We start from the raw sequence: 25966 nt of genomic DNA on the forward strand, positions 1-25966 counted from the left end.
AGGATGATTGATTTAATATTATTAACTATAGGCTTTTTAAATTTGGAGTCTGGAAGCTTCCTATAAACAGTAACATAACAGAGATAAATATATAACATTAAAAGTCTGGGGTTATGAAGGCTTGCTGGCCAAGACTTTGTTATGCAGATAACTGATGAAGGCTCAGGATCTATGTGATAAATAAATCAGAGATAATAAATAAATTGGAGATAATCAGGCATAGTTTATCTATGTTCTGAATGCAGGGCATAATAAAATGTTGTATGGTGACAAATCATACCCGCCCGCCCCCTGCACGCGCACACACATACACCTCTAAATCATGAGAGGGGCTGATGTGTGAATGAACAAAAGAGGTGTTTTGAGGCTGAGAGGGAGAAACTGAGCTGAAGGTTAATAGAAGGCAACCTTAGCATGCAGGGATATGTATAAAGGTAAAGTGTATCATCAAGTCAGTGTTGACTCCTGGTGCCCACAGATACCTGTGGTTTTCATTGGTAGAATACAGGAGAGGTTTACCATTGCCATCTCCCGCGCAGTATGAGATGATGCCTTTCAGCATCTTCTTATATCACTGCTGCCTGATATAGGTATTTCCCCATAGTCTGGGAAACATACCAGCAGGGATTCAATCAAACCAACAACCTCTGGCTTGCTAGTGATTGCTGTGAGCCATTAGGTGGCTCACGGGGATATGTATATCTAGATATAAATAGCCGTAGTAGTAGTAGCAGCAGTAGTAGTATCTGATGTAATATTTTGCTGACTTGTAGCAGTGCACTTGCTGCTTGCCTTCACCTGATGCTCAGCTTGTACAAATGAATCCAATATTACAAAGACACCTACGTCTCCAAGGATCTCTCCTCTAAAAGATCTAGATAGTACTGCCTCCCTGAAATCTGCCCCATTTGCAGAAGTGGAGAGCACATCATAAAAAATTAAACAATCCTGCTTCACTACCACCACCTTATATGTAGAGTAGGAGAAGCTGATGATGAGAGGCAGCTGACAAGACATGAAGAGGAGCTGAACAACATACTCAAGCATCTGCTACTAACATATTCACTGAGGGCCACTTTGGACAGTACAGAGAGATAAATTCAAGCATGCCACAGAATGTACATTCAATAAGGAGCTGCAAACAATGATGATTCTCAGATACCTACATGATATATGTATTTGCAAGCCTATTTGTCACATGTATACTTCATATGTAAATTTTCAAGTGTACAATGGAAACATTAAGTGTATACCTAAAAACATCAAGTATAAAGTGGCTTTGAGTGTCTCAGTTATTAGAACTGTACCTAAAATGCTATCTATAAAGTGGATCAGTTATTTCTCAAACCTGTGCATAATGCTAGAATATACAATCCAACTAAGCCCATTTGGGAGGTGGAATACTATGTAGCTAATTTAAACAGCTAATATATTCTAACCTTTGACGTTTTGAAGATTTTATCATTTGGTTTGGGTGGATGAGATGCTGAGGCAATAGAAACTACAGCTTTTCGACATCTAAATGTCAAAGCTGAATGTTAATATTTCCTATGTTCTTTAGGAAGCCAAAACATACCACTAGACCCTGTGGAAGTAGCTCACCACCGCAATGTGAACTGTTTTGTAATAGTCTGGACCTGTTAAATGCTGGTGCAACCATTCAGTGGCAGAGTAACAGATCACTAAAGATCTGAAGTGCCAATCTTGGATACATTCAAGCTCAAAACATGGTAAGGGGGGAAATAAATACATTTTATGGGTATCTTTTGTGACTTTAGTCTAATAAGTAAGTATAGCAATGTTATCAGCACTAAACTAACAGGAAACAAGAAATAGGAATTTGAAACAAAGGAATGTGTCTCTTTTGTAGCATACTTAGTAGATAGTCTTGTTAATAGTAGCAATTTCAATGTGTAGAACTTGTAAGATGGCCAGAAATATAGATCCTCCTGAGCAGTGTTCCCTGTAACAGGGATTCCCAGATGTTGTCGACTACAATTCCCATAAACCCCAGCTGAAGGCCATCGCAGCTGGGATGATGGGAGCTGTTGTCAACATCTGGAGATCCCTGTTACAGGGAACACTGCCCCGAGATGTTATATTTTGGGAAACCTGGTACTACTGCTTCTGCGTTGTAGTATTATGATATTGTTGCTTCTGCCTTGCTTATGAAATAATCTGCTCACACGCATAACAATGATCAGGCAAGGGGAGACAGTTGTCTAGGGGGCCCACTGCCTGGAGGAGCCCCCCAGGGGCACCTCACGTGACTCCCCATTGCCCCCTGCCCAGCCCCTCAGCCACTTGCCCTGTTCGGCATCTCTCCTGCTTGTTCTCCTGGCCTGCAATGGAGGCAGCAGACAAGCTGCAAAGAGCTCCTTTTCTCCCGCCTCTCAGCTGATTGGCGGGTGGGCGGGGCTTCCACAGAGGCCTCCTGTAGGCCTCTGTGAAGCCTGAACTCGAGTAGGGCCCAAGCCAGCCAGGAAGGAGGAGGCAGCCAGAGTGGCCACCACTGGTCTCTGCAGCAGAAGACCCCTTGCTGCCAGTTAGAGTGTGAACTCCTTTTTGTGGTTACCTTTCCCGCCCCCTCCCCCCAGATATATAGACATCTGCCTGCCATAGGGCTTTGATATGGGGGGGAGGGACTGAGAAGTCTCTGAATATTTATTTTAAAACAGCTTGGAAATTTTGCTGGCTTAAAAAAAAACTATCTAAAAAGTCCTATAAGTGGCTTGTTTCATAGCAGAAAATTACAAAAACTATTGGAACAAACAGTATTATATTTATTTTATTCATTCATTTATAAATACACTTATGTTCAAGTTGTTTTGCAACCCAGAAGGTCTGAGTGAGAAGCATGTGTTGTGCTTTTATTTTATTTTATTTTTCTTGTGTGTGAACTGCTCCCCAATAACTTGCAGGGACTTCAGGGTAAATCTGGCCAACATGTGAATGCAGCACCTCCATTCCGGAAGAGAGGTGTGTTAAAGGGCTTTAAAAGCCTCCTGTGAAAAACCTCCTGGAATCAAACTTGACTGAATTTGTTCAGAATTCTGGGAAAACAAACATAGGCTCACCCTGCATGGTTGAAAGTCTCCTTTGCTAATCTGCAGCGAGGGGGCCATTTTAATAATTTGTCTTTCTAGTGTGTTCTAGGCATTAAAAGTAGCACAGATGTATAGTACTCAATGTATATCACTATATATTGTGACGTGTGCGTGTGTGTATTCAGTGAAATGTATTTCCAGGCAGCATACTTATTTTGGAATATCAGACTTAAATCCTTGGGGGCCTGGGGTGTGCGGAGGCCCTGGACTTTGAGTGGGGGGGGCATTTTAAAATCTCGTCTCTGGGCCCACTCCAACCTTGCTACACCCCTGAATCTGCTATTTTGATGATATTTTCTTAGTGTATTCTTAGTTATATATGGTGGCTGTCCTACCTTATACAGTATATTGATGTCTTTAAAAAAGAAACAAACCCCAAATAACGTGGTTTTATTGTTGTTCACCACCCTCAGCACTTTTTGCATGAAAACGTGGTAAAGAAATTACAAAAATAAAATAAATAATCCCTCTTTAATAGTAAAATGTCTCCTGCTACATCTCTAGGATTGTAGTCACTGTTTTTACAGCATTTTCATTTATAAATGTTTAGGGAAGGTTCACACAACCACCTGTAAGTGATCCACCACCTCACTTTCCTCTCATACCTACAAAGGTATGAGAGGAAATGGAGGCACAGGGTGTGTGTGCTCCCATCAAGAGTGATGTGTAAACCCACCCAAGTCTTGTTCCTGATCCTGCTTACTCACTTCCACCTTAGACTTTACCAACTTTGTTAAAGCAAATTCAAATCCTGGTTTCAAGTGAGTGCATAAAATCAATATAATCTAAGGCAGAAGTGGGTCAACAGGATCAGGAACTGGACTTCAGGCGCCAAGCTCGATGGAAGCATGTGCTCCCTGTGACCTCTGGTTCCTCTCATACCTACTCTGTAAGTACTTACAGGTGGCTGTGTGAGGCCATCCTTAACTTTAAAAAATCTTGTTCATCCTCACAACAGTGCTGGAAGGCTGCAGTCTCATACATTCCCCCACCCTGCATAAATTAAGCCCTATGCAGATATTTTGACTTCTGTGGAAAGTGTACATGTGGTAGGGGCAGTGGCAGTGTGTCTGCAATGTACCTTGTCTCACACACCAACATGCTCATTGGCCATACCCCCAAGTCTCTGCACATTTGGTACAGAAAACAGCACCAAGCACTGAGAAGGTTTCTTCTCTCTGTTCAATGCTGCTCTCTGTAGACAAACACCAAACACACAGAGGCCTGGGAGATGTGACCAGCAAGCACGGAAGGCATGGCTTGTCAGCATGCTCTCATTTGTCTCCCTCATATGTTGGCTCTAAACAACAGGCATGATACCTTCCAAAGCCACAGATTGTGAAGCTGCATCCCTAGTGGTGGATTTGGTGGCAAACATGTCTCTAAAGAAAATGAAGGACTCTATAAGCAGGGGGAAGCAGCTCTAAAACTGTGAGGAGTTGTGTCTGTGGAACCGGCCATATTTTGGCTGCAAGAGTGACTGACTCTTCTACCTAGAAACAGTAGTGGGGACTTTCCAGTACTGTGTCTAGGGAGAAGAGGCACCCTGGAGGTCTAGCCAAAAGGCTGCAGCCTCCCCAGACACAGGATGTATTCATATGTAATCACAAACCAGTGTTCATTATAAGCACAACCTTTGGACTTGTATGTGCCACAAACTCCCATCGGGGGAGGAAATAAGCAGCTTCTGTTCTGATTTTGCAACAAATCACAGTTTCTTATTTCATCAAAATATGGGGAATTGTGGTTTTGTTCACAGAGATATCAAATCAGAATCGGATTCTAGTTTGATCCTGATTTGTGACCAAACTATCATTTGCACAAACCAGTTTCCCATGTTTGGAGATTTATCTTAATTATCTATCTATCTATCTAAAATACACACTCTGAATTGTGTTGCAAACTATAAACTGCAGGTGCTGGATTCCTCCTTCTGGATAGTAAACAGGAGGGAATTCTGTGAATCCAAGGCTCATGCCCGTGGCATGTGGGTAAGATGGGCATGCTCAACCCACATTCAGTTCCCAGCATTTTATTGAGGGTGGACTAAACACTGTCCTACCCAGCTCCCAGCTCCCAATAATCAATCTCCCCTCTCCCTCCCTTGATCTCTGGATTCATTCCACTGCTGATTGGGGGCATGGGTGGCTCTCCTACCCTGGCTGGGTGTTCCTCCTACCCTGTTTATTTACCATGTGAATGATCCTACTACCTCTACTGCTTATGCCAGCAGTGGAGTTTAGGAGGAGGAGATGGAGAAGCACAGATAGGCAGACACTCATAGACGTAGTTAGAACTACTACGTTACTACAGAAAAATCAGAAGATGACATTGACAATGTTTTAAAACCACATGGTCCCAGTCTCTTCAAGAACATAAGGTGACAATCTGTGCGTGTTTTCCATCTTCAAGATGAGAATTAGGAAATACATTGTACTGTCAACCCATCCAAATTATCACTTGGTCCCTTACAGATCAGCTGACTGGGTTTTGATTTGCCACCCAATCATTGTGTTAAATTTCTATGCTATACAAATTTTAATTTTAAGTTTTATCTAAATCTCAGCAAAATTTTATTTTGAAAAGCGTGGTAGTCCTTGATTTAATCACATTATAAATAAGGTGTCTGCCTTCAAAATAAATACCTGCAATTGCTTGTCACACAAATGTTTCATTTTTACTTCTCTTCCGTTTCATCACAACTTCTTGGCAGTAAGGTCAGTATTGGCATTTGCTGGTGTGATAATTTGCACAGTCAAGTTACTCAGATATTCTCAAGTAAGGATGCTATGCAGTACATGAAATTGTTACTGAAGTGAGTTTCTCCCTGACCAATTAAACATTTTCCCCCTTTTGATGAATCCTTCAGTAGTTTAATGCCTCATGAGTGTTTTCCCAACAAGTTCTAAAGATAAAACAATTGCTTCCTACATCACCACCTGTTCTGTATGTCTGCTGAAAATTTTATCCAGATGCTCTCCTGATCTCACAGATGTTACACTCCTCTTGTGCTTGTGGAGAAGCCAATCAACACATTCATTGCCACAATTATAAAACAGCTGCAAGAAAACACCAGTTCTGGAATTAGGAAATAGTAAATGTTAGGAACAAACCTAACGTAAATAGTCATGTATGCAGCTTGATCCTATGCATTTACTAGGAAGGATGTCTCACCTTGTTCAGTGGGGCTTCCTCTCATAGAAGGGCAATATTTATTTGGTTTTGTTCTTTATAATTGTTCTGGGGTTCTTTGTTCCAGTTTGTAACATATTGAGGCTTTTGCGGATACTGCAGGGAGAGCAGGCTAAGCCTGCTCTCCCCGCAGACAATCTCTGCAGAAGCCCTGAGTGGCTGTATTGGCCGTCCACATGATTGCCAGCTCCATGACGGAGCTGGCGGGGGCTGGGGCCGATTGGCTCCTGCAAGCTTCAGCATGCCATGTGTGAGCGCGCAGGGCATGCTGGTGAGACTTCTGGAGCCAGGAGGCGGCTTTTTGCCTCCCCTCCGGGGGTCTCCTCGTGAGTAGGCGTGGCACGAAGCCACACCACAGCTACTCACAATCTAGAAAACCTGGTTTGCGGAGCGCTTGCTCCACAAACCTGGTTTTAGGGCAGGGGTTCTTGAGCGGGTTACCCGCTCTAGAACCACCAGGCTCGCATCCAAGCCCGGTGGTTCTTACAATCTGCAAAAATCGGGCTAGGCTCTCCTAGCCCAATTTTTGCAGATTGTGAGGATAGCCCCATTGTCTTCTTTTAACATTGTAAGATGTATTCTACCAGTTTGCAAAAAAGCAAGATATATATATTAAAAATTAATGGCATTTCAAATTAGATCATTCAGTAGATGACTACTTATTTCTACATTTTAACAATATTTATTGTAAAGAGGGCTCATAACTTGAGATGTTTTGAAATTAATCTTAGTATTGCCTTGTTCTTATGTGTAAGTCCCAGGGTCCGTTGGCTGCCCGCATCAACCCTACATGAGGCTCCCTGACTAATTGTCCATTGGGCCTGTATGAAGTTTCACCCAAAGCCTAATACTCTGCACAGTCCCCCTGGCACTATGTGGAGACATTTTCACCCTGCAGTGCTGCACTTTTCACAGTGCCAGAAGGCTCCTTTAAGCTAAATGGAGCCCTCTTGAACCCCTGCACCATCTTGGAAGGTGTTCATAGAGTACTGGGAGCTTTTGCCTTTCCCAGTGCTTTCCTCCTAGAGCTCTTAAGAAAGGGGGAAGCACAATACTATACAGAGCTTAGCACAGTGGGAAGTGGCCCTCACATAGAAGGTCTGGTGTTTTGTTTTGTTTTGTTTTGGCCAGTGGCTCCCACTTGGAAAAGAGAGAAGATCACTGCAGTACTGTATCCTAGAAGCTGGTCATTGCTGCAGCACTGTTGCCTCATTTATCTATTCCCCTGCCACCAAGATCTTAAGGTCCCTTCTGTTCTTAGACCTTAGCCACCTTTGCACATAATGCCAAACCAGAAATGAACATGCCAGAGGTTCCATTTCATGTTTATCTGAATGTGTGAAACCATGGTTTCATCACAAAAGTGGCCTGAGGTTTTGGTGCTGAAACCATAATCTGACCCTTTGGTTTGTAGTGAGTTTTGATGCTCCAACCTGAGGTTTGAAGGCAGTGTCATGTTGTCCAAATTCGGCCACCACCATAACCTGGCTTTTGTGCTGTGGCTGCTGCCAAAACCATAGAGAAGGGGGCTCAGCCCAGCCCAGAAATGTGCCAACATTTTGCCTGCTGTGCTTCTCTCTGGGCACCTCTCTGACCACTTGCCCTGCCTCTGCTGTGTCCGCACTCCTCCAGCCATTGCCAGGTAACAGGGATGCCACATTGCCACAAACCAAGCTTCAAAGCATGCAAAAGGGAAACGCTGCACTGGGGCATGCCCACTTTCCGTTGTGTCTCATGTTCTCCCCTTTGGCAATCTGCAGAAAAAGAGGATGGAATAACAAGGCAGGCATTTTGTGGAGAGGTCTCCACAAATCAAATGATTAAGAAGTATTTGCACAAGCACATGGAGTCCCGGTGGCACCATAAACTGAGCAACCCTGTTGTTTCTAACAGAGATAACACATGCCAGGGAAGTAAAACCCGGGGTCTGGGTTGAAAGGAAGCCCCTGGAATTCTTAAGTGTTTCTGCTCGATTTATTTTGGGGGGGTACCAATTAGTAGGGGAAGAGGGGCTGAGCCCCTTCTGCTTGGGTGCAAGCATGCAGTCTCTGGCATACTCATGAGAAGAACCATCTTGAGGTACACTGGGGTGATGTTTCAAGGGCTGGATTGCTAATAATGTGTGATGAAGTCCCTTCTCCCAAGGACTGTTCTCTCATGAGAGTGGCAGTCCATAGAGACACATATGTGGGCCAGAGGGCTGTCACCACCCAGCACCATTGCTAGATCCATGCAAGCCCCGAGCAAGGGTACCATATCAACACCTTTCCAGGTCGTGCGACTGGCAGACAGCAGGAGTGAAAGTGCTCACTCTGGCAGTCTGGTCATCCCTTGACACATATGTATGTTGATTTTTGCCCAGCATGGCCACTTGGCTTTCCAGGGAACGTGGAAAACAGGGGCTCCCATCACCAGTGATTCCCCACAGTGGCTGATCTGCATACACCAGAATACTGGTCCCAGCATGGGAATTTTGAATGTGTACTTGGAGCCATCCCTGATCTTGCCAGACTAAGCCCACAGGGAAACAGCTGGACACATGGAGTGGCCTGGACTCCTTGGGAGTCCGTAAGGGTTGAGTGTAGAGGGGGAGGCAAGGAATATGAGTTATATTTTTAAACAGCTATACCACACCAGCAGGTCCCCCCCCCTGTTGTTGGATTGTGTCATGGCACAGTCCGACAGAGACCCAAAGCTCATGGAGCCTCTGGTCCTCCCCAGTGTACTGGCCCTCTCATCAGAGGGCTAATCTGTGGCCAGCAAGCCCACATGGGAGCCGAAGAGTGTTGAGAGTTCCTGACTTGCCATTACAAGAGCATCCTTTGTCACAGTGGACCAGACCCCAGGATCCTTTGCTTGCCCTCATATACATATTCCCTCCTAGGGAGTCATCATGATCCCTTCCTGGAGTAACAGAAAAATAGTGCCCCTCTCTATTCTCCATTTGCAAGTAATTTTGCTTATGTGAGACTGTTTGGCTGCAGGGCTCTTGCTAAGGTGGCAGTGCAAATGGTGTGAGGAAAAGGATTTAAATTCCATTTAAAAGGGTTTAGATGCCCTTTCACTACCAAGGGCGGGGTGGTCCAGGCTGTAAAGGCACAATTGTACTGGGCACGCCCCCTTAAAGATGGTGGCCAATGGCTGCCACCCTGCTGATGCCTTGCCCACAGTCTGGCATTGCGAGTGGTACAGAGCTTTCTGGGATGCCGCCTCAGCAGGCCAAGAAGAGGGAAGGGCTCCTCTGTCCTGAAACTGGAGGTTGCCTGGCCTGGGTTGAAAGATGGTCTGTGGGACAATTCAAGGGTTCAGGGATTAACCCTGGGTTCATCAACCTGCAGTATTGCACTATGTCCGAAAGGGCCGTTTGTGCTGGCAGTCTAACTCCTTAGAATACTCATAAACATGCCTTGACATAAGTAGCCCTGGGGGTGATCACCTCAGTAAAATGAAAGCAGAGCTCTTGCAGCCAATAACTATGAAGGGATACATTTGCCGCCAGAGTTCTGTTTCATTCCCTCCCCACCACCCGTAGTTTGAAGGCAAATTGGGACACCTGCTATTTCTGTGCAAATCTAAATATGATATACTCTGATATCAGAATATGATATACGTCTCTACAACCAGGGTAACTGTTATTTATTTATTCGATTTATATACCGCCCTTCCAAAAATGGCTCTAACAGATCGTTTAGATGCTGCTTTTGATTTCGCTGTTAGTATACAAATAATAATCTTTTAAATTGCCCTCCACATGTTGCATCATGTTCCTTTTTGAATGAAATCGACGAGTCTAAAAATAGCCTAGAACACACGAGTGCCATAGGACCAAGGGGCTGCTCATCGCTGTTACAGAGCATTGATTCCAAAACGTGACACTGTATGACTCCAACATTAAGGGACACCGGAAGTTTGTTACAGCGTGTGCTGTTCGCACTCTATTTCTCCGGCTGCATGTAAACTCCACGCACGCTCTCTCCGGGTTCCACCCACTTCCCAAAGAGGCACGAATGGCTTCGCCCACACTCGGGCATTTCCGTCACCACTCACTTCGTTCGCACAGCCATCGCGGAGATTTCCGTGAAGACCCGAGCTGTTTCCCCATCCCTGAACAGCCCTAAATCGCAATTTCGGGCATTTCCGGAAAAGACAACGAGAGCTTCTTCGGGTATTTCCGTACAGGACTGCGGCGCTTTCATTTTCCAAGGCGCGACGTTGCGGTGCATTGTGGGCTTGCGCGAGGCATTATGGGACGGGAGGGAGGAGGCGATTCTTCGTCTTGGGAGTCGGGTAGCCGCCATCTTGTCTGGCTGCCGCTGGGCCTCGGGCCTGCTCAGTTGGAAGAGCCGGCGAGGTTACCCTGGTGCGCGGAGTGGGAGAGGGTGGATGCCGGAGGTGCTCTCTCGGCTGCGCTGAGGGCCGCAAAGCCGAGGTTCGCGGAGCCAGGCGAGGCGCTCGGGATGGGCCGCTCCCGGTCGCGGAGCTCGTCCCACTCCAAGCGCGTCAAGAGCTCCAAGCACAACAAGAAGAACCGGAGCCGCTCGCGGTCCCGCTCTCGGGAGAAGGAGCGGGCGCGGAAACGCTCCAAGTCCCGGGAGAGCAAGCGCAGCCGGCGGCGGGAGTCCCGCTCCAGGTCCCGCTCCAACACCGCCCCGTCCCGCCGCGACAGGGAGCGGGAACGCGACCGGGACCGAGAGCGCGCCTCCTCCCCGCCCGACCGCATTGACATTTTCGGCCGAACTGTCAGCAAGCGCAGCAGCCTGGATGAGAAGCAAAAGCGGGAGGAGGAGGAGAAGAAGGCCGAGTTCGAGCGGCAGCGGAAAATGTGAGCTGGCAGGGGAGGGGGAAACGGAGGGGGAGCCGCGCGGGGAGGCGAGCTTTGAAGTGCGGGGGGGGGGCTCCTCCTCCTCCTCCTCGGGATGAAGAGGAGGAGGCCGCAGAGAGGGATGGGCTGCGAGCATCGTCGTTCTCTGGCGGAGGGGCTAATGAGGAAATGGGAGAGCGAGAGGGAAGCCTGTCTTTGGCAAGGAGGCTGTGGGGGAAATCAGCCTTTGGGCAAAAGGCTATTCTCCAAAGAGACACTGGGGAGGGGGTGATGACGGAGGCTGTTAATGGATGCTGGGAATACGCGGAGGGGGCTCTAACTAACACCTGTGAGGACACTGTTCCTGACTGGTCACCTGTCTGATGTACAGGTGTTCATCCTTCTGCACACTATCTTCATGTGACCAGAAACCACCCCCTTAATTCTCCCATTTAGCTTTTCTAGTGAAGGCCTTTTCTGTTACTCAGGATTGACATGCCACTCCTGCACTCTGCTCTGCTCTCAGGAGGAGTTGCTGTCCTCTCTCATGCAAGCATGATCCTTCGTCATTTGCTTTGCTTCCCTTGAACACTTAGTTGTTTAAGTTCTTGTAGGACTCCGTTTTATTCATTAACTTTACATTAGGGCTGTCATAGCTAGGTGAATTTTATTTGAAAGATAGTTATGAAACTGGGGGTAAATATTTTGCTTTTTCTGCCCTAGTTTGCAGAAGTCCTTTTACAAATATATTATTCACAGTATGATCTGTTATACACTTTGAGCTTAATGCCACTGTTGTTTCTATAATGTTCATAGCATATTAGATATTGAAATGGAAATCAAAAGAGATGTGGCCATGCATACTTGGTGTGCAGAGCATGGAGTAGCTCCTGTTGGACGCCAAGGTAGCCCTTCCCCTTTCACTTTGTTTTTAAATAGATTACTCACTGTACGGGAGGTTGCCTGTTGGACCATTCAGTAGCCCATTTCTCTCATGGCATGCAGGCTGGCTTAGCAGGAGTAATGCTGCATATAAGGCCTGGTGAGGAGTGCTTTGCTAAAAGCTTCAGTATAATAAGCTTCAGTCCAGTAGTAGTGTATCATTCTGAGAGCAATATCAGCATAGTGGGACAGGGCTGTACTGGCCACTGAAAGAATCTCTCTGAGCATTTCTAATGGGAATGGGGCTATAGCTCAGGAGCAAGCAAATGCTTTGCATGCAGATGGACCCTGGTTCAATCCCTGGCATTTCCATCCCTGGCATTTCCAGGTAGGGTTGGGGAAAACCCCTAGTTGCTGCCAGTCAGTGTAGACAATACTGAGTGGTTACGGTTCAGAAGCTTCCTGCAGTTTACAAAAGCTGTTGAGTGCTGTGTGTAAGCAAGATGAATAGTTCAAAGAATATAGTAAGAAATAACTCAGACCCTAAAGACCGAAGGCAATAAAACGTTTTTTGTGCAAAGAAAGCTTATAGGTATCTTACTCTGTTTAGCAGATTTATAACCCACCTTTCAAACTAAAAGCTTTACAAGGTGACCAACAACAAAATTTATAACAATAGGCTAATAAAACAAAAATAAAAAAACAGCAGTGAAGTAGCCGTAAACATTTTAAAAATGAGTGGCACAATGGATGTCAAAATATTTAACAGGTAAGATTGTGAGCCCTCTGGGGACAGGGTTCCATCTTATTTATTTATTATTTCTCTGTTTAAACCGCCCTGAGCCATTTTTGGAAGTGCAGTATAGAAATCAAACTAACTAACTAAATACATATTTTAATTAAAAACAGAATAGATATCTTGGCCACACATCTAAATGTGAAAAGGGTAGCAATCTGCAAGCTTTCTTTGGGAGAGAATTTCAGAGCTGTAACACTACCACAGAGACTTTGAGTCTTAGTGTGGGCCAAAGAGCGGAGCTTGCAAGGCTGGTAAGGCCCAAATAGGCTCACATGAGCGTTTAAGTTTTCTAACTTGCATTATTCTAGTGTATTCAGAGTTCCATGCCCAGTTAAATACACATGAGCACTAGAGTTAAATAAGCAATATGAAATAGATTATATGTGCTCAACATTTTGGACAATGGTTGCGTTAACACTATATCAGATGTTATTTCCAGTAACCTACTTGTCTGTACTTTCATGTAAACAGTATATTGTGGGGTAAAGGGTGGGTCAGGAGACGACACCTACTCAACAGTACAACCAACTAATCAAATGGTAGGCAGCAGTAATTTCCATGAGTAGAGATTTCCTCATCTCCACTGTGCCCTGCTCATGGAAGCTACCACTGTTTCCTGTGAGTGTGTAGACCACTCTCACATGTAGTTATTTATATGAATAAGCCAACATATGTAAAATCTGAACTGACTTTGACATGCTAGTAAAGAAACATGTAACTAAAGAAAGTAGTTATAGTACATTATTCAATGGGGTTGTATTATTTGTTGTCTTTGCAAATATACTCATGTTCATTTTAGTTCACTTATCCTTTTTTAGTGAGCTTTACATATTCACACACACACTTACTTTCTCTCTCACTCACACTCTAAGTGTTTGACAGAAGGCCCGCATCAGTCTTATGACTTGTGAAGTGTATTGATAAATGAAATGAAATGCTTGCACTGAAAGGTCAGTGGGTATTATGTCTTAATGAGGAGTAAAGTTTGATCTCTAACCTAAACTGAAATGTGGAATTTGAAAGTGCTTGAGGTGATCTGTTGCTGCTAGATAATTGAAGACTTGAATTACAAAACTGGCTCCAGTTATTCAGGAAGCAATAGTTAGGAGCCAAAATCTATTAATATCTTGATATTGTACAAAGTAGTATATTATGGAGATTGTAGAACACTTTGGTTTATGTAATAAAAACATTTTTAATGAACTGATACTCAGGAGTGAAAAGGGCCTTAGAACATATAATTAGCATTTTAATCAGTTTTAAAATAATGTGCATGTATTATACATACTTGTACAAGTGAATGAGGTCCCAAGCTGACCTCTGGTACTGAAATTTAAAAAGGTTCTCTGGTGGTAGACCTACCCCTCTACCATTAGAGAGCTGCTGTGAGTCAGAATGGATAGTGCCTGCTTGAATTCCCACTCGTTCAGAAGGATGTAATTTCCTACATCATTTCCTTTTGTTTTATTTTTGTTTGCGTACTGTCACTCAATGAATATCACAGCAGTTAACAATATCAACAATTAAAAACAGTTAAAATGATTAACTTGCAACTAAAAGCCTGATACTCCTGCTAACTGGGCAAAGAGGAACCTTTTTAACATGGTGATTTTCTTTATTTAGCAGCGGGAGAGTAACTGACCCTATCCACCCCCAGCACAGTACTTCTAGTGACGGTTGCTGGTATCTATCATGGTTTCTTTTTAGACTGTGAGTCCTTTGGGGACAGGGATCCATCTTAGTTATTTATTTATTATTTCTCTATGTAAATTGCTTTGTAAACCTTTGTTGAAAAGTGGTATATAAATATTTGTTGCTGAAAAAGATGTGTTTGTAAGATCTTGAAAGCCACTAAATATGTTGAACATCTTATTTCAAAAGGGAGCACATTCCAAAGCTTGTATGTTTTCATATATTGGTATTACAAGTGTTTGGGTAGTATATAGGAAAAAAACTGCTCATGAGTTAAGGTTAGATGAGCAGCCGCATTAATTTGTTTAGTGTGCAGGCTTGTCCTTACAAGTTTAAAAGGTCTTGTCTCAATGAGGCACATGACACTCACCCCTTTCATTTAATGTCAGAGTGCTGAATCTACATATTGGGGTGTGAAACACTTCCCCACCCCCAGGCTGTTTTTTTTCACCCTTGCAGTTCCAGTTTTGGAGTAAGAGACTAAACTTGGAGTGTGTTTGTAATCAACCTATATTTTATGCTGGACCATGACCGTAATAAAGATTTATTTGACTTGGAGTGTGTATAGGTGCTTTGTGTTTGTCCCCTTAGAATCCTAATTCTTTTCAACAAAGGCACCCTCAAGCAGAAACTAATCACTTTTAAGTACAATTTATTTCAGTGGGCAAGATTTAACCACATGCCTAACTCTTCTGCTGAAAATAAGTAAAAAGTAAAATGTGCTATTGAGTTGCTGTCGACTCCTGGCAACCACAGAGCCCTGTGGTTGTCCTTGGTAGAATACACATTGCCATCTCCCTCATAGTATGAGATGATGCCTTTCAGCATCTTCTTATATTGCTGCTGTCCAATATAGGTGTTTCCCATAGGAAACATACCAGCAGGGATTTGAACTGGCAACCTCTGGCTTGCTAATCAAGTCATTTCCCTGCTGCGCCATTAGGTGGCCTGGGCAAACCTCGGGTGAAGCAAGCGTGGTGTAGTGGTTAGAGTGCTGGACTAGGACTGGGGAGACCCAGGTTCAAATCCCCATTCAGTCATGACACTAGCTGGGTGACTCTGGGCCAGTCACTTCTCTCTCAGCCAAACCTACTTCACAGGGTTGTTGTGAAAGAGAAACTTAAGTGTGTAGTACAACGCTCTGGGCTTCTTGGAGGAAGAGCGGGATACAAATGTAGTAGTAGTTGTAGTAGTAGTAGTAATAAATAGAACATTACAAATACTTGGGCATTCTCCAGGCTGATAACATTACACACGCTGAAGTTAAAAGAAAAATTGGAAGTATATCGTGTATATTCAGTAGCAATATAGCAATGGAGTTTGGACTAGACAAGTGTGCTGCATTAATAATGAACAGAAGGAAAATAAGAAAAACAGAAGGAATAGAACTGCCCAATGGAAGCAACATCAAGAACCTGGAAGAGAAAGAACACTACAAATACTTGGGCATTCTCCAGGCTGATAACATTGCACACACTGAAGTTAAAAGAAAAATTGGAAGTGAATACATCAGGAGAGTTAGAAAAATCCTAAAGTCCAAACTTAGTGGCGAGAACACCATACACGCCATAAACACCTGGGCTACACCTGTTATCAGATACACTGCAGGAATAATAGACTGGAACCAAGCAAAGCTAGAGACGCTGGATCGTAAGACCAGGAAAATAATGACCATCAATCATGCTCTGCACCCCCACAGTGATGTAGATAGGCTATACCTCCCTTGCAGCTCAGGTGAAAGAGGAAAGCTGCAAGTCCATCAAACAGTAGAGGAGGAGAAAAGAGGCCTTGAAGAATATATCGACAGTGAAGAAGATGCACTTAAAATGGTCAATAACGAGAAACTGTTCAACACCAGTGAAACAAAGCAGGCCTACAAGAAAGAACAAGTCAAGAACCGAGCAGAAAAATGGAGAAATAAGCCACTGCATGGTCAATATTTGTACAATATAAGTGGAAAATCAGACATCACCAAGACCTGGCAATGGCTTAAGAATGGCAACTCGAAGAAAGAAACAGAGGGTTTAATACTGGCTGCACAAGAACAAATGCAATAAGAGCAAAAGTCAAAAAGTCAACAACAAACAGCAAGTACCGCCTTTGTAAAGAAGCAAATGAAACCATGGACCACGTAATCAGCTGTTGTAAAAAGATCGCACAGACTGACTACAAACAAAGGCATGACAAGGTAGCAGGGATGATACACTGGAACATCTGCAAAAAATACAAGCTACCTGTAGCCAAAAATTGGTGGGACCATAAAATTGAAAAAGTTGAAGAAAATGAAGATGCAAAAATATTATGGGACTTCCGACTACAAACAGACAAACATCTGCCACACAATACACCAGATATAACTGCAGTCGAGAAGAAAGAAAAACAAGTGAAAATAATCGACATAGCAATACCAGGGGATAGCAGAATAGAAGAAAAAGAAATAGAACAAATCACCAAATACAAAGATCTACAAATTGAAATTGAAAGGCTGTGGCAGAAAAAGACCCAAATAATCCCAGTGGTAATTGGTGCCCTGGGTGCAGTTCCAAAAGACCTTGAAGAGCACCTCAACACCATAGGGGCCACAGAAATCACCATCAGCCAATTACAAACAGCAACAACAATGACAATAAAATTCAGGGATCCCAGGTCCTTGGGAAGGACTCGATTTCTGGATAAAACAAACCAGTCAATAACACCTTTCTGACTGTGTAAATAAATAAATTAATAATAAAAATTAAAAGATGCTTAATTTGGATAGAATTGTGTCCAAAATATCTGCCCTTCATATTTGCAGAAAAAAGATTGAAAATGTAATGACAGTCCTGTGCTTAAAATTACAGTAGATAAGATCTACATTAATCATTGCATTTGTAAAACTAGATTGCAGTCTGCTAAGAAGGGCAGATATCGCCCCCCCCCGCTCATGATAGACTTCTCATGCTACTGTTTAGTCCACTGCAGCAGTGTTCCCTCTAACAGGGATTCCCAGATGTTGTTGACTACAACTTCCATAACCCCCAAGCAAAAGCCATTGCAGCTGAGGATTCTGGGAGTTGTATGGTGTTTGACCTATTTATACAAGATTGTGTTGTTGTTTTTAAAGTCCATTGTATTAATTTGCCACACTGTATTTCAAAGGTTTTTCAAGCAACCGAATAGTTGAACTGAGATATTTGATTGGGGGTGGGTGGGGAGATCAATAAAGATACTTCTTGGGCTTTAACTGTTATCCTGAAAACAGATTCAAAGTTTTATGTGGGAAGAATTTTTAGGAACATAGTCACCTTAAGTAGTACAGTGGGGAAATGCTTGACTAACAAGCAGAAGGCTGCTGGTTCCAATCGCTGCTGGTACTATATTGGGCAGCAGCAATATAGGAAGATGCTGCAAGGCATCATCTCATACTGCGTGGCAGGAGGCAATGGTAATCCCCTCCTGTATTCTACCAAAGAAAACCACAGGGCTCTGTGGGTGCCAGGAGTCAAAATCAACTTAATGGCACACTTTACCTTTAGGTAAAGCATAGGAAACCTAGGAAGCTGCCATATACTGAGTCAGACCATAGGTCCATCTAGCTCAGTATTGCCTGCACAGACTGGCAGTGGCTTTTTCAAGGTTGCAGTCAGGAATCTGTCTCAGCCCTATCTCGGAGATGCCAGGAAGGGAACTTGGAACCTAGATGTTCTTCCCAGAGCGGTTCTATCCCCTAAGGGTAATATCTTACAGTGCTCACACATCTAGTCTCCCATTCATATGCAACCACGGTAGACCCTGCTTAGTAAAGCGGACAAGTCATGCTTGCTACCACAAGACCAGCTCTCATCCCTAAGAGGACTTCTATTGGTCTACTCAATAAATCAATATAATGTACGCTCTCACATACTTCATAGGTATAATTGCCTAAAAATACTCATCACAGCTTTGAAATACCTCTGTAGCCTGCTTTGTGTCACTAAAATATGTCACTGAGGGTCATGCAACACACAGTGGACTTGAGAGGGAAGAGAAGATTGCTGAAAGTCACCCCTTGCCTCACTCAAGTGAGAGCACAACAGTAGTCTGGAACTTGTACTGCTGCACATCTGTAACTCTAGCCTGAATGTCAGTGAATGTAGTTTTTGAAATGGACACTTTTTGCACCCCACATCACTTTTTAAACAAATTTTTAGTATGCATATACACAGTGTGCACTATCCCTTCTGAAAAATAAATCGTTTACACAGACAACATACTTGACCCTTGATTGTCAGTGTTTATTTCATCCTGACAGTCATCCATAATCAACCTATCTCTCAGGTAGATTCCAGATGGTGTCTCTCGGATATAGGTGTTCTCCGAAACGAGAGCTATTGTATGGTGTCACTCAGCATCCTATCTCCAATGCAACATCTACATGAAACTGCTGGTTGAGATCATCAGGAGATTTGGAGCTGGGTGTTATCAATATGCTGATGACACTCAAATCTATTTCTCCATGATATCATCAGGAAATGGCATAACTCCTTTCTTCTGCATAATTCCAAAAATGCCTGCCTACAGGCTGTAATGGACTCGATGAGGGATAATAAACTGAAGCGGAATCAAAGCAAGATGAAGGTACTCGTGGTAAGGGGTCATACTTCGAGGGACATGATAGACCTTCCTGTTCTGGATGGGGTTGCACTCCCCCTGAAGGAACTGGTACAGACCTTGGGAGTGCTTCTGGACACAGGCCTCACTCTAGTTTCTCAAGTTGTGGCTATGGCCAGGAGTGCTTTCTATCAACTTAGTTGATACGACAGATATGTCCACTCCTTGAAGATAGTGATCTCAGAACTGTGGTAGACTCTCTGGTAACCTCTAGGCTTAACTACTGCAATGCGCTCTATGTGGGGCTGCCCTTGTATGTGGTTCAGAAACTTCCGTTGGTTCAAAATGCAGCGGCTAGATTGGTCTCTGGGGAGTCTTGGAGAAACCATATTATGCCTGTCTTACAGCAATTGCATTGGCTACCAATAGGTTTCTGGGCAAAATCCAAAGTGCTGGTGATTACATTTAAAGCCCTAAACTGCTTGGGACAGGGTTACCTAGGAGAGCACCTTCTTCTGCATGATCCCCACCGCACATTGAGATCAAGAGAGGTCCATCTCTGTATGCTGCCGGCTCCTCTGGCAGTGACTTGTGGGCAGGCCTTCTCCGTAGTCACTCCTGGGCTATGGAATACTCTCCCTATAGATAGTTGTGGTTTAACAACTTTGCCAGCCTTCAAAAGAGCCCTTAAGACACATTTTTTCAGCCAAGCTTTAGTAATCTCTGAATGATTTAAATTTTTAAATTGCTGTTTTTAATATAGTGTGTTGTTTTTCTTGCTTTTTGTTTTTTTTGAACTGCCTAGAGCCTTTGGACTTAAATTAAATAAATATTAATAATAAAGCATTTCTGTGTGTTGTAATTGCTGTAATTGAGGACAGAAAGCAATACATGCATTTCAAATCCCATATTTCTATGTTATTTATTCATATATACATCCACACACATCAGTATAATAATAAAGTAATGCTGAATAAGTGTGCTATGAATGCTAATTGACTGGTTGGCAGTGATGACAATTCTTGATTTTGTACTTCTTGTCTCTATAGTCGGCAACAAGAAATAGAAGAAAAGCTTATAGAGGAAGAGACAGCCCGAAGAGTGGAGGAACTTGTAGCTAAGCGAGTAGAAGAAGAATTGGAGAAACGGAAAGATGAGATTGAGCGGGAGGTTCTCCGCAGGGTGGAGGAGGCTAAGCGCATCATGGAAAAACAGTTGCTCGAAGAACTCGAGCGACAGCGACAAGCTGAACTTGCTGCACAAAAGGCTAGAGAGGTAACGCTCGGTCGTTTGGAAAGTAGAGACAGTCCATGGCAAAACTTTCAGTGTCGCGTTGTGCCTCCTGTTGCGTTCAGAAGGAGATGGAATACAGCAAATCTAATTCCCTTCTTGTGTAAACTTGCATTGCTGCGAAACCTAATTTCTAACTTATTCAGAGGAGCTCACTGATACCAAAAACAGTTACTCTCCTAAAACCTGTGCAAGGATACATGATTTTAATGGAACTGATCTACATATTTGAGAATTGTTTGAAACTTTTGCCATGGCTGCAGGATATATCCACAGTCCTTTCTTACGGGGGGAAGGGGTTAAACAATCTGTGACTATGTATCCCTCATTTGTTTTGTTTTACCTAGACTGTAAGAGGCTCCATGCCTTCAGTCAGGGGGAAACTAGGATCCAGCGCTGAGCTGCAGTACCTCTTAAATAAATACATATTCTTACTTTCCCTTTAAAGCAAACATGCATTCTTCTTGAACACACAGTGGACTAATCCTGGAATGCTGGTTCCGTTCACTTTCTTCACAAAAAAACTTATGCCAAATTCATGAGACCAGTTTTTTCAGTGACTACTAACAACTCCTTCTTTTTCTCTAGACTAGAGAGTTGTAAAAGAGCAGGTTGTCCTTGTCTGAAGTTGAGCTAAACATGTGACTTCTTCTGTCAGCAGCTGGAGCAGAAGCTGAAAATGTCTTTCTGTGAGACAGTAATTTGCTACTGGAGGTTTTAATGCTTGCCAGCACTAATCACTCCAGGATCCCAAAATTTCAATTTAGATTCCTTTAAACTTTACTGTAAATAGTGTTGAGTATCAGACCATTCTCACTCCATACTCTTCCCCCGCCCTTGATGATTTGACTGAGCATGATTAGTTGGTAATAGGAGAAAGGCTTCAGTTAGCCTTTCAAAACCGTTTCCTTCAGGATTTTTGTTACAGTACAGCATATTTAAAATAAGTTAATTGCATGTGCTGTAAATTTAGCTTAATTTTTCATAAATCCAACATTTGGCTTTAAACAGCTGAATTATTTAAGATTACAAAATTTTTAAAAAATCTTTGTTCAATGGATATTGACTGAAATAGTTGACACTTCCCAAAGCGTAGATAATCAAATAGTAGTGGGTCCATATGATAGCGACCAAACTCATCAGGACTTTTACTACACAACATAATCTTGAATTCCTGGAGTGAAGGGTGCCAACCTGTAGCTGGTTACTAGACATAGCAAGAAGTACTTTATTCACATACTTGCTTTGTTTCCTATTAACTATTTTTTTTGTGCGGACCTCAGGCTGATTATAAAAACTTTCACATATTAAAATCCTGAATATTTATTATGGTAACTGAAATTACTTTTGAACCTTCTTGCAATATTTTTTGCTTATGGTTTGCATAACAAAGTTTCTTTAAACCTATAAAGGAAACTCAGTTTCAGATTTTATTTCCATATCATACTTTCCCTGGACTCCTGAATTCCAGTTTAAATTGTAGAAAGACAGTTTGATACTGTCTTTAAGCTTGTCACACTATAGGATGTTCAGTCCATTTCCCCATGAAGGAAGCCCATAGTTCCATGGAGTATGGATTACCATTTGTACTTTTCGCTAACAGTAAATGTATTTTTCTTATTAATTGTTTGCCTTAGGAATGTTTTACATATTTTTGTTCCTTCTTACCGTAAACATCTGCATTCCTCAGCTCAGCCTTCCTTGTATGTTGTTTCTTTATAAATGGTTGAGCTGCTGATGCAGGCATTGCCAAGCTAACAGTACAAATCATTTTAAAGAGGAAGCTGGCGCGTATGGCAGCCGAGGAGCACACTCTGCAGGACACTGGACAAGACAGTAAATATTCAACTTTTAATGCTGATTAAAGGAGTATAGGTAAAGAATACGTAGGTATACATGATTGGTGAGACAAACTATTCACTTTATTTATATTTTATATATTACTCTTTTAATTTGGTAAATACTATCCAGTTTTTGTAGTTGTCCTTGTTGATTTGTGTGATATTAAGATACTAGTAATAAATGGCTAGGCTGCTCTGACTAGGGAGGGTTTAGTTGGTTGCTGTTTGGACTGGGAGGGATGATTTAAATTTAGAGTTAGAGACCAATTTTAGTGGCTGCACAGATTGCTGTTTTGAAAGACAAAGACGGTGGCTATAAAGCTGCCCCTTTAAGTCAGTTCACAGAAGGAATTCCTAGGAAGACTAGTGCAGATGGGTGAGTGAGTATTTTACTTTTCTAACATCTTACCCTGTCCTCCCCTTTAGGAGGAAGAGCGTGCAAAGCGTGAGGAACTTGAGCGAATACTAGAAGAGAATAATCGAAAAATTGCAGAAGCACAAGCTAAATTGGTAAGTAGAAGTATAATTTGGAGATGTATAAATAATAGACTAGAACCAAAGTTAAGTGAGTTTGATCTGTTGGATTGTGGCCCTAGGGGTCCCTGTTGTGCCAGTAGAAGGAACATGTGTGTGTCCGTCCGTTGGAGTTCTGTTTCCCCTCTTCCCACAAGTCCCCAAAACCTGGCTCTAGAGATTCTCCCGAGCTTCGTTGGGGTCAGAGCATGGGGGCTGGAGATAAGGGGGTGGTGATCTGAGATACACAAGCATATTAAGAACAGCATTAATGGCTGTTTTTTCACTCTGGTCAGTGTAAGTGCTGGTAGAAGAGTTTGTTCAGTGATTTAATAGGTAGATCTTTGTGCTTGTGCACAAATTTGTGTAAGCGCTATAAAAGCTCTTTTTGATCCAGAAGGGCACTTTTAGATCAAGTCTGTAGTTCTTACTTCCTGAGATCTTGCCCAGTAAGGCTAAAAATAAAACCATGGTCTCAGTCTTTTAAAAAAACCTGAGAGTTTGAAGGAAAGCAACTTGCTAACTTTGCAAGTGCTTTACTACATTTGTGAAACATGCTGTATCTTTAAGTGTTCAGCTTTTTTTAAAAAAAGTCACTTCATTCTTTGCAATGTGGAAATTCCTTCATTGTTTCCATAAAGTAATGAGAACATATTACCTGTAAAAGTAAGAGCATCTCCATCTCTGTTTACTTTTAGGAAGACCCTCAAGACACACCTGTTTTCTCAGGCTTTTAACTGAAACTAATTTTTAAACTGTTTAATTGTGTTTATCCCATAAAATTGTCTTACTATTTTAGTCTGTGAAATTGATTTAATTGTTTTTACTTTTATATTTGTTTTAAATTGATATCAATTTAAATAAAATGAATAAATAAAATAGCGATACACATGTTTTATATATCATATAAATATGATAGATAAAACATGGACAGTTTTAAGAACATAGGCTTATAATAGAAATATACATCCTGAGGATTTGATCTCTGAACATGGAAATGCATGCTCAGCCATTTAGTTTTCACCTAAGCTTGAAGAATTCAGTGGTCAGTGTTTGACTTTTCTTGGCAAATGTATAAGAGCCTGTACAGTAATGCTGAAGCAACCAATACTAAATCTAAATCCCACTGTTTTCATTTTATAGGCTGAAGAACAATTGAAAATTGTTGAAGAACAAAGGAAAATTCATGAGGAGAGGATGAAACTAGAACAAGAGAGACAACGTCAGCAAAAGGAAGAGCAAAAAATTATCCTAGGCAAGGGAAAGTCTAGGCCAAAACTGTCATTCTCACTAAAGAGTCAGGATTAAATTTCAGCTCTGAACTCTAATGGAAAATGAAACAAACTTTGTATAGTAGCTTCATGTTGAAGTGGGTTTTTTTTGTTTTTGTTTTTTAAGTTTCTTTCGTGGTTTTTTTTTCCCTTTTTGGACATCTGAAAAGTTAAGCTTGTTCTAATAGGGGCTGTGCTCTGCATCTCTTATTTTAACTTCTATTGAGTTAAATCCTTATCAGATCATTGTCTCTTTAAATAATAAATCTATTCTCATCTACTTGATTCTGTGATAAAGTGGCTTATACAGATCAGGTCACTTTATGAATTATGTATGGTCTGATAAGGTTTTTACTGACCCACTGATCTCAGAGTTATACTCTGATGTTAACTATTAATGCTGGTTTTGCTGACTTTTTAAAAAAAAGCTCGGCAAAAATATTGGTAAACTCCCACAGTGTACTGGATCCTCAGTGGTTTGTTATATTGGTGTCTTATGATACTATCCCACTATTGTGCTTGATGTTCCTGATACAGGTAAGGAAAAAGTTGGTCAGTGTTGCTGGAGATGTGTAAAGGGAATTCAGTATTGTCTCTGCTAGAATTGTTTTTATTCCACTGATAAAATTCAACCAGCATTCCCAATTGTGTAAATAAACCAATATGCCGAATAAAGTGAAGTCTTAAATTCATACGTTCTAAGTAAATTTTTTTAGTCCATGTATATTTGTTATTAAATAGCAAATTGTGTTGGGTTTTTTTCCAATCATCAAAAGCACTCTAGTTTTAAGATCACCACTAAACATTTTCCAGCACTGTTCATACTTTCAGTGTCAAGCTTGAACATACAACTGAAACTACTATAGTTGTACTGTTAAGTGTCTGTTGCTGGCTGTTAATGATCGTTTTGTTTTGATCTCATCTTATTTTAGCTGCATCTCCTTTTCTGGCTGGGATCCAAACAATTCATGCTAGCCCAATGGAATTATTGACCGACATTTTCCACAGGGTAACATGGACAATTCAGCATTGCTATCACCCCTGCCTGTGTCACAAACACCACCCACAGTGTTGTGGAAAAGCCTTGTTGCAGTTGCAAGACACACTGCCCATTATTTCTAATGGACATTGTGAAATTGTGACTACACAATTTTAAGTCATACTGGAGCAGGGCTGCTCTGCAGTAATGTGGGCAGTTAGACACATACAGGGGTGCAGGAGATGCTAAACTGTTCTCATTACTCTGTGGAGAGGACACCGTTTTTTTATTTTATCTTTTACTCCTCAGTTTCCGTGTGGCATATTTGAGAACAAGAAGTCTTACCTCCCATGGGCCCATGAAACTAGTTTCACAGTTCTTTGGATCTTTGCCTTTTAGTTTTTTTAACTATAGCATGATGCACAAAAATCACCACACAAAATATTTATCTCTGCTACCATGATCCCAAAATTATTCGCTGGCATATCTGCCTGCATAAAATTTGTGGTTTGTGATATTATGCTGGTAAAATAGTTAATATACTCCATTTGAAGCACTTTTCTGATATAGCAATGGATCATTAGGCTAACTCTGTAACCTTTTATTTGTAATATTGTAATGATGAACAATGGAAAGTTAAGTTGAAAGCAAATAGTTAACATGCTCTTTATTTCAGGTCCAGAGTATTTGGATGCTGCATGCTTTTGTCAATTCAGGAATATTTTTACAACTAGAGTGCAAATTAATCCAACTAGCATAACTGTTCTCATGGAGTTGGGTTTTTTTTTTAATTGGCATGTACTTTGTTTCTACTAGAACTGCAGCATCCATAGTGCATTTTTAATGTCAACAGATTATGATAAAAATGGGTGCTAACCCTTCTTAGTTTTGCAAGTATGTAACATCTTTTGTGTCAGATTTTCAGTATGTAGCCCAGAACTGGAATGGCCTCGTGTCTTGCTTGCCCAGAATACAGGATGAAAAGATGACAGTGAAATACACAGTTGAACAGTCAATATCTTTGAGAATG

The 25966-nt window shown here is 42.1% G+C and overlaps 1 protein-coding gene and 1 long non-coding RNA gene across 5 annotated transcripts; one reads left to right on the forward strand and one right to left on the reverse strand.

Annotated features, from left to right (window-relative positions):
• Positions 1-5760: 5760 nt before the first annotated feature.
• On the reverse strand, positions 5761-10424 carry LOC128350156 (uncharacterized). Its single transcript, XR_008319183.1, has 3 exons — positions 10347-10424; positions 7733-8053; positions 5761-6166 (listed from the first exon to the last, which is right to left on the reverse strand). It is a non-coding gene; the product is annotated as an uncharacterized LOC128350156 (long non-coding RNA).
• Positions 10425-10528: 104 nt separating this feature from the next.
• On the forward strand, positions 10529-24649 carry ARGLU1 (arginine and glutamate rich 1). Of its 4 annotated transcripts, none has more exons than XR_008319181.1 (5): positions 10529-11121; positions 20092-20317; positions 22111-22222; positions 22600-22683; positions 23830-23847. XR_008319181.1 is itself a non-coding variant. In XM_053307886.1 (4 exons), exons 1-4 carry the CDS (start codon positions 10544-10546, stop codon positions 23992-23994), a joined length of 1053 nt encoding a protein of 350 aa, XP_053163861.1. In that variant the 5' UTR covers positions 10534-10543; the 3' UTR covers positions 23995-24649. The 4 variants fall into 4 exon arrangements, 1 of the variants encoding a protein (XP_053163861.1); XR_008319182.1 differs by having other exon boundaries at positions 10530-11121; positions 22111-22168; positions 23830-23969; XR_008319180.1 differs by having other exon boundaries at positions 10530-11121; positions 22111-22683; positions 23830-23895.
• The last annotated feature ends 1317 nt before the right edge of the window (positions 24650-25966 follow it).

This window comes from Hemicordylus capensis, chromosome 3, assembly GCF_027244095.1.
Source record: "Hemicordylus capensis ecotype Gifberg chromosome 3, rHemCap1.1.pri, whole genome shotgun sequence".
NCBI lineage: Eukaryota > Metazoa > Chordata > Lepidosauria > Squamata > Cordylidae > Hemicordylus > Hemicordylus capensis.

Excerpts from the sequence above, each read along its gene's own strand:
- ARGLU1 (XM_053307886.1), top strand. The coding sequence starts at position 10,544 with ATGGGACGGGAGGGAGGAGGCGATTCTTCGTCTTGGGAGTCGGGTAGC. Across the intron at positions 11,122-20,091 it reads TTCGAGCGGCAGCGGAAAAT|TCGGCAACAAGAAATAGAAG; the intron begins GTGAGCTGGCAG and ends TTGTCTCTATAG. Across the intron at positions 22,684-23,829 it reads CAGAAGCACAAGCTAAATTG|GCTGAAGAACAATTGAAAAT; the intron begins GTAAGTAGAAGT and ends TTCATTTTATAG.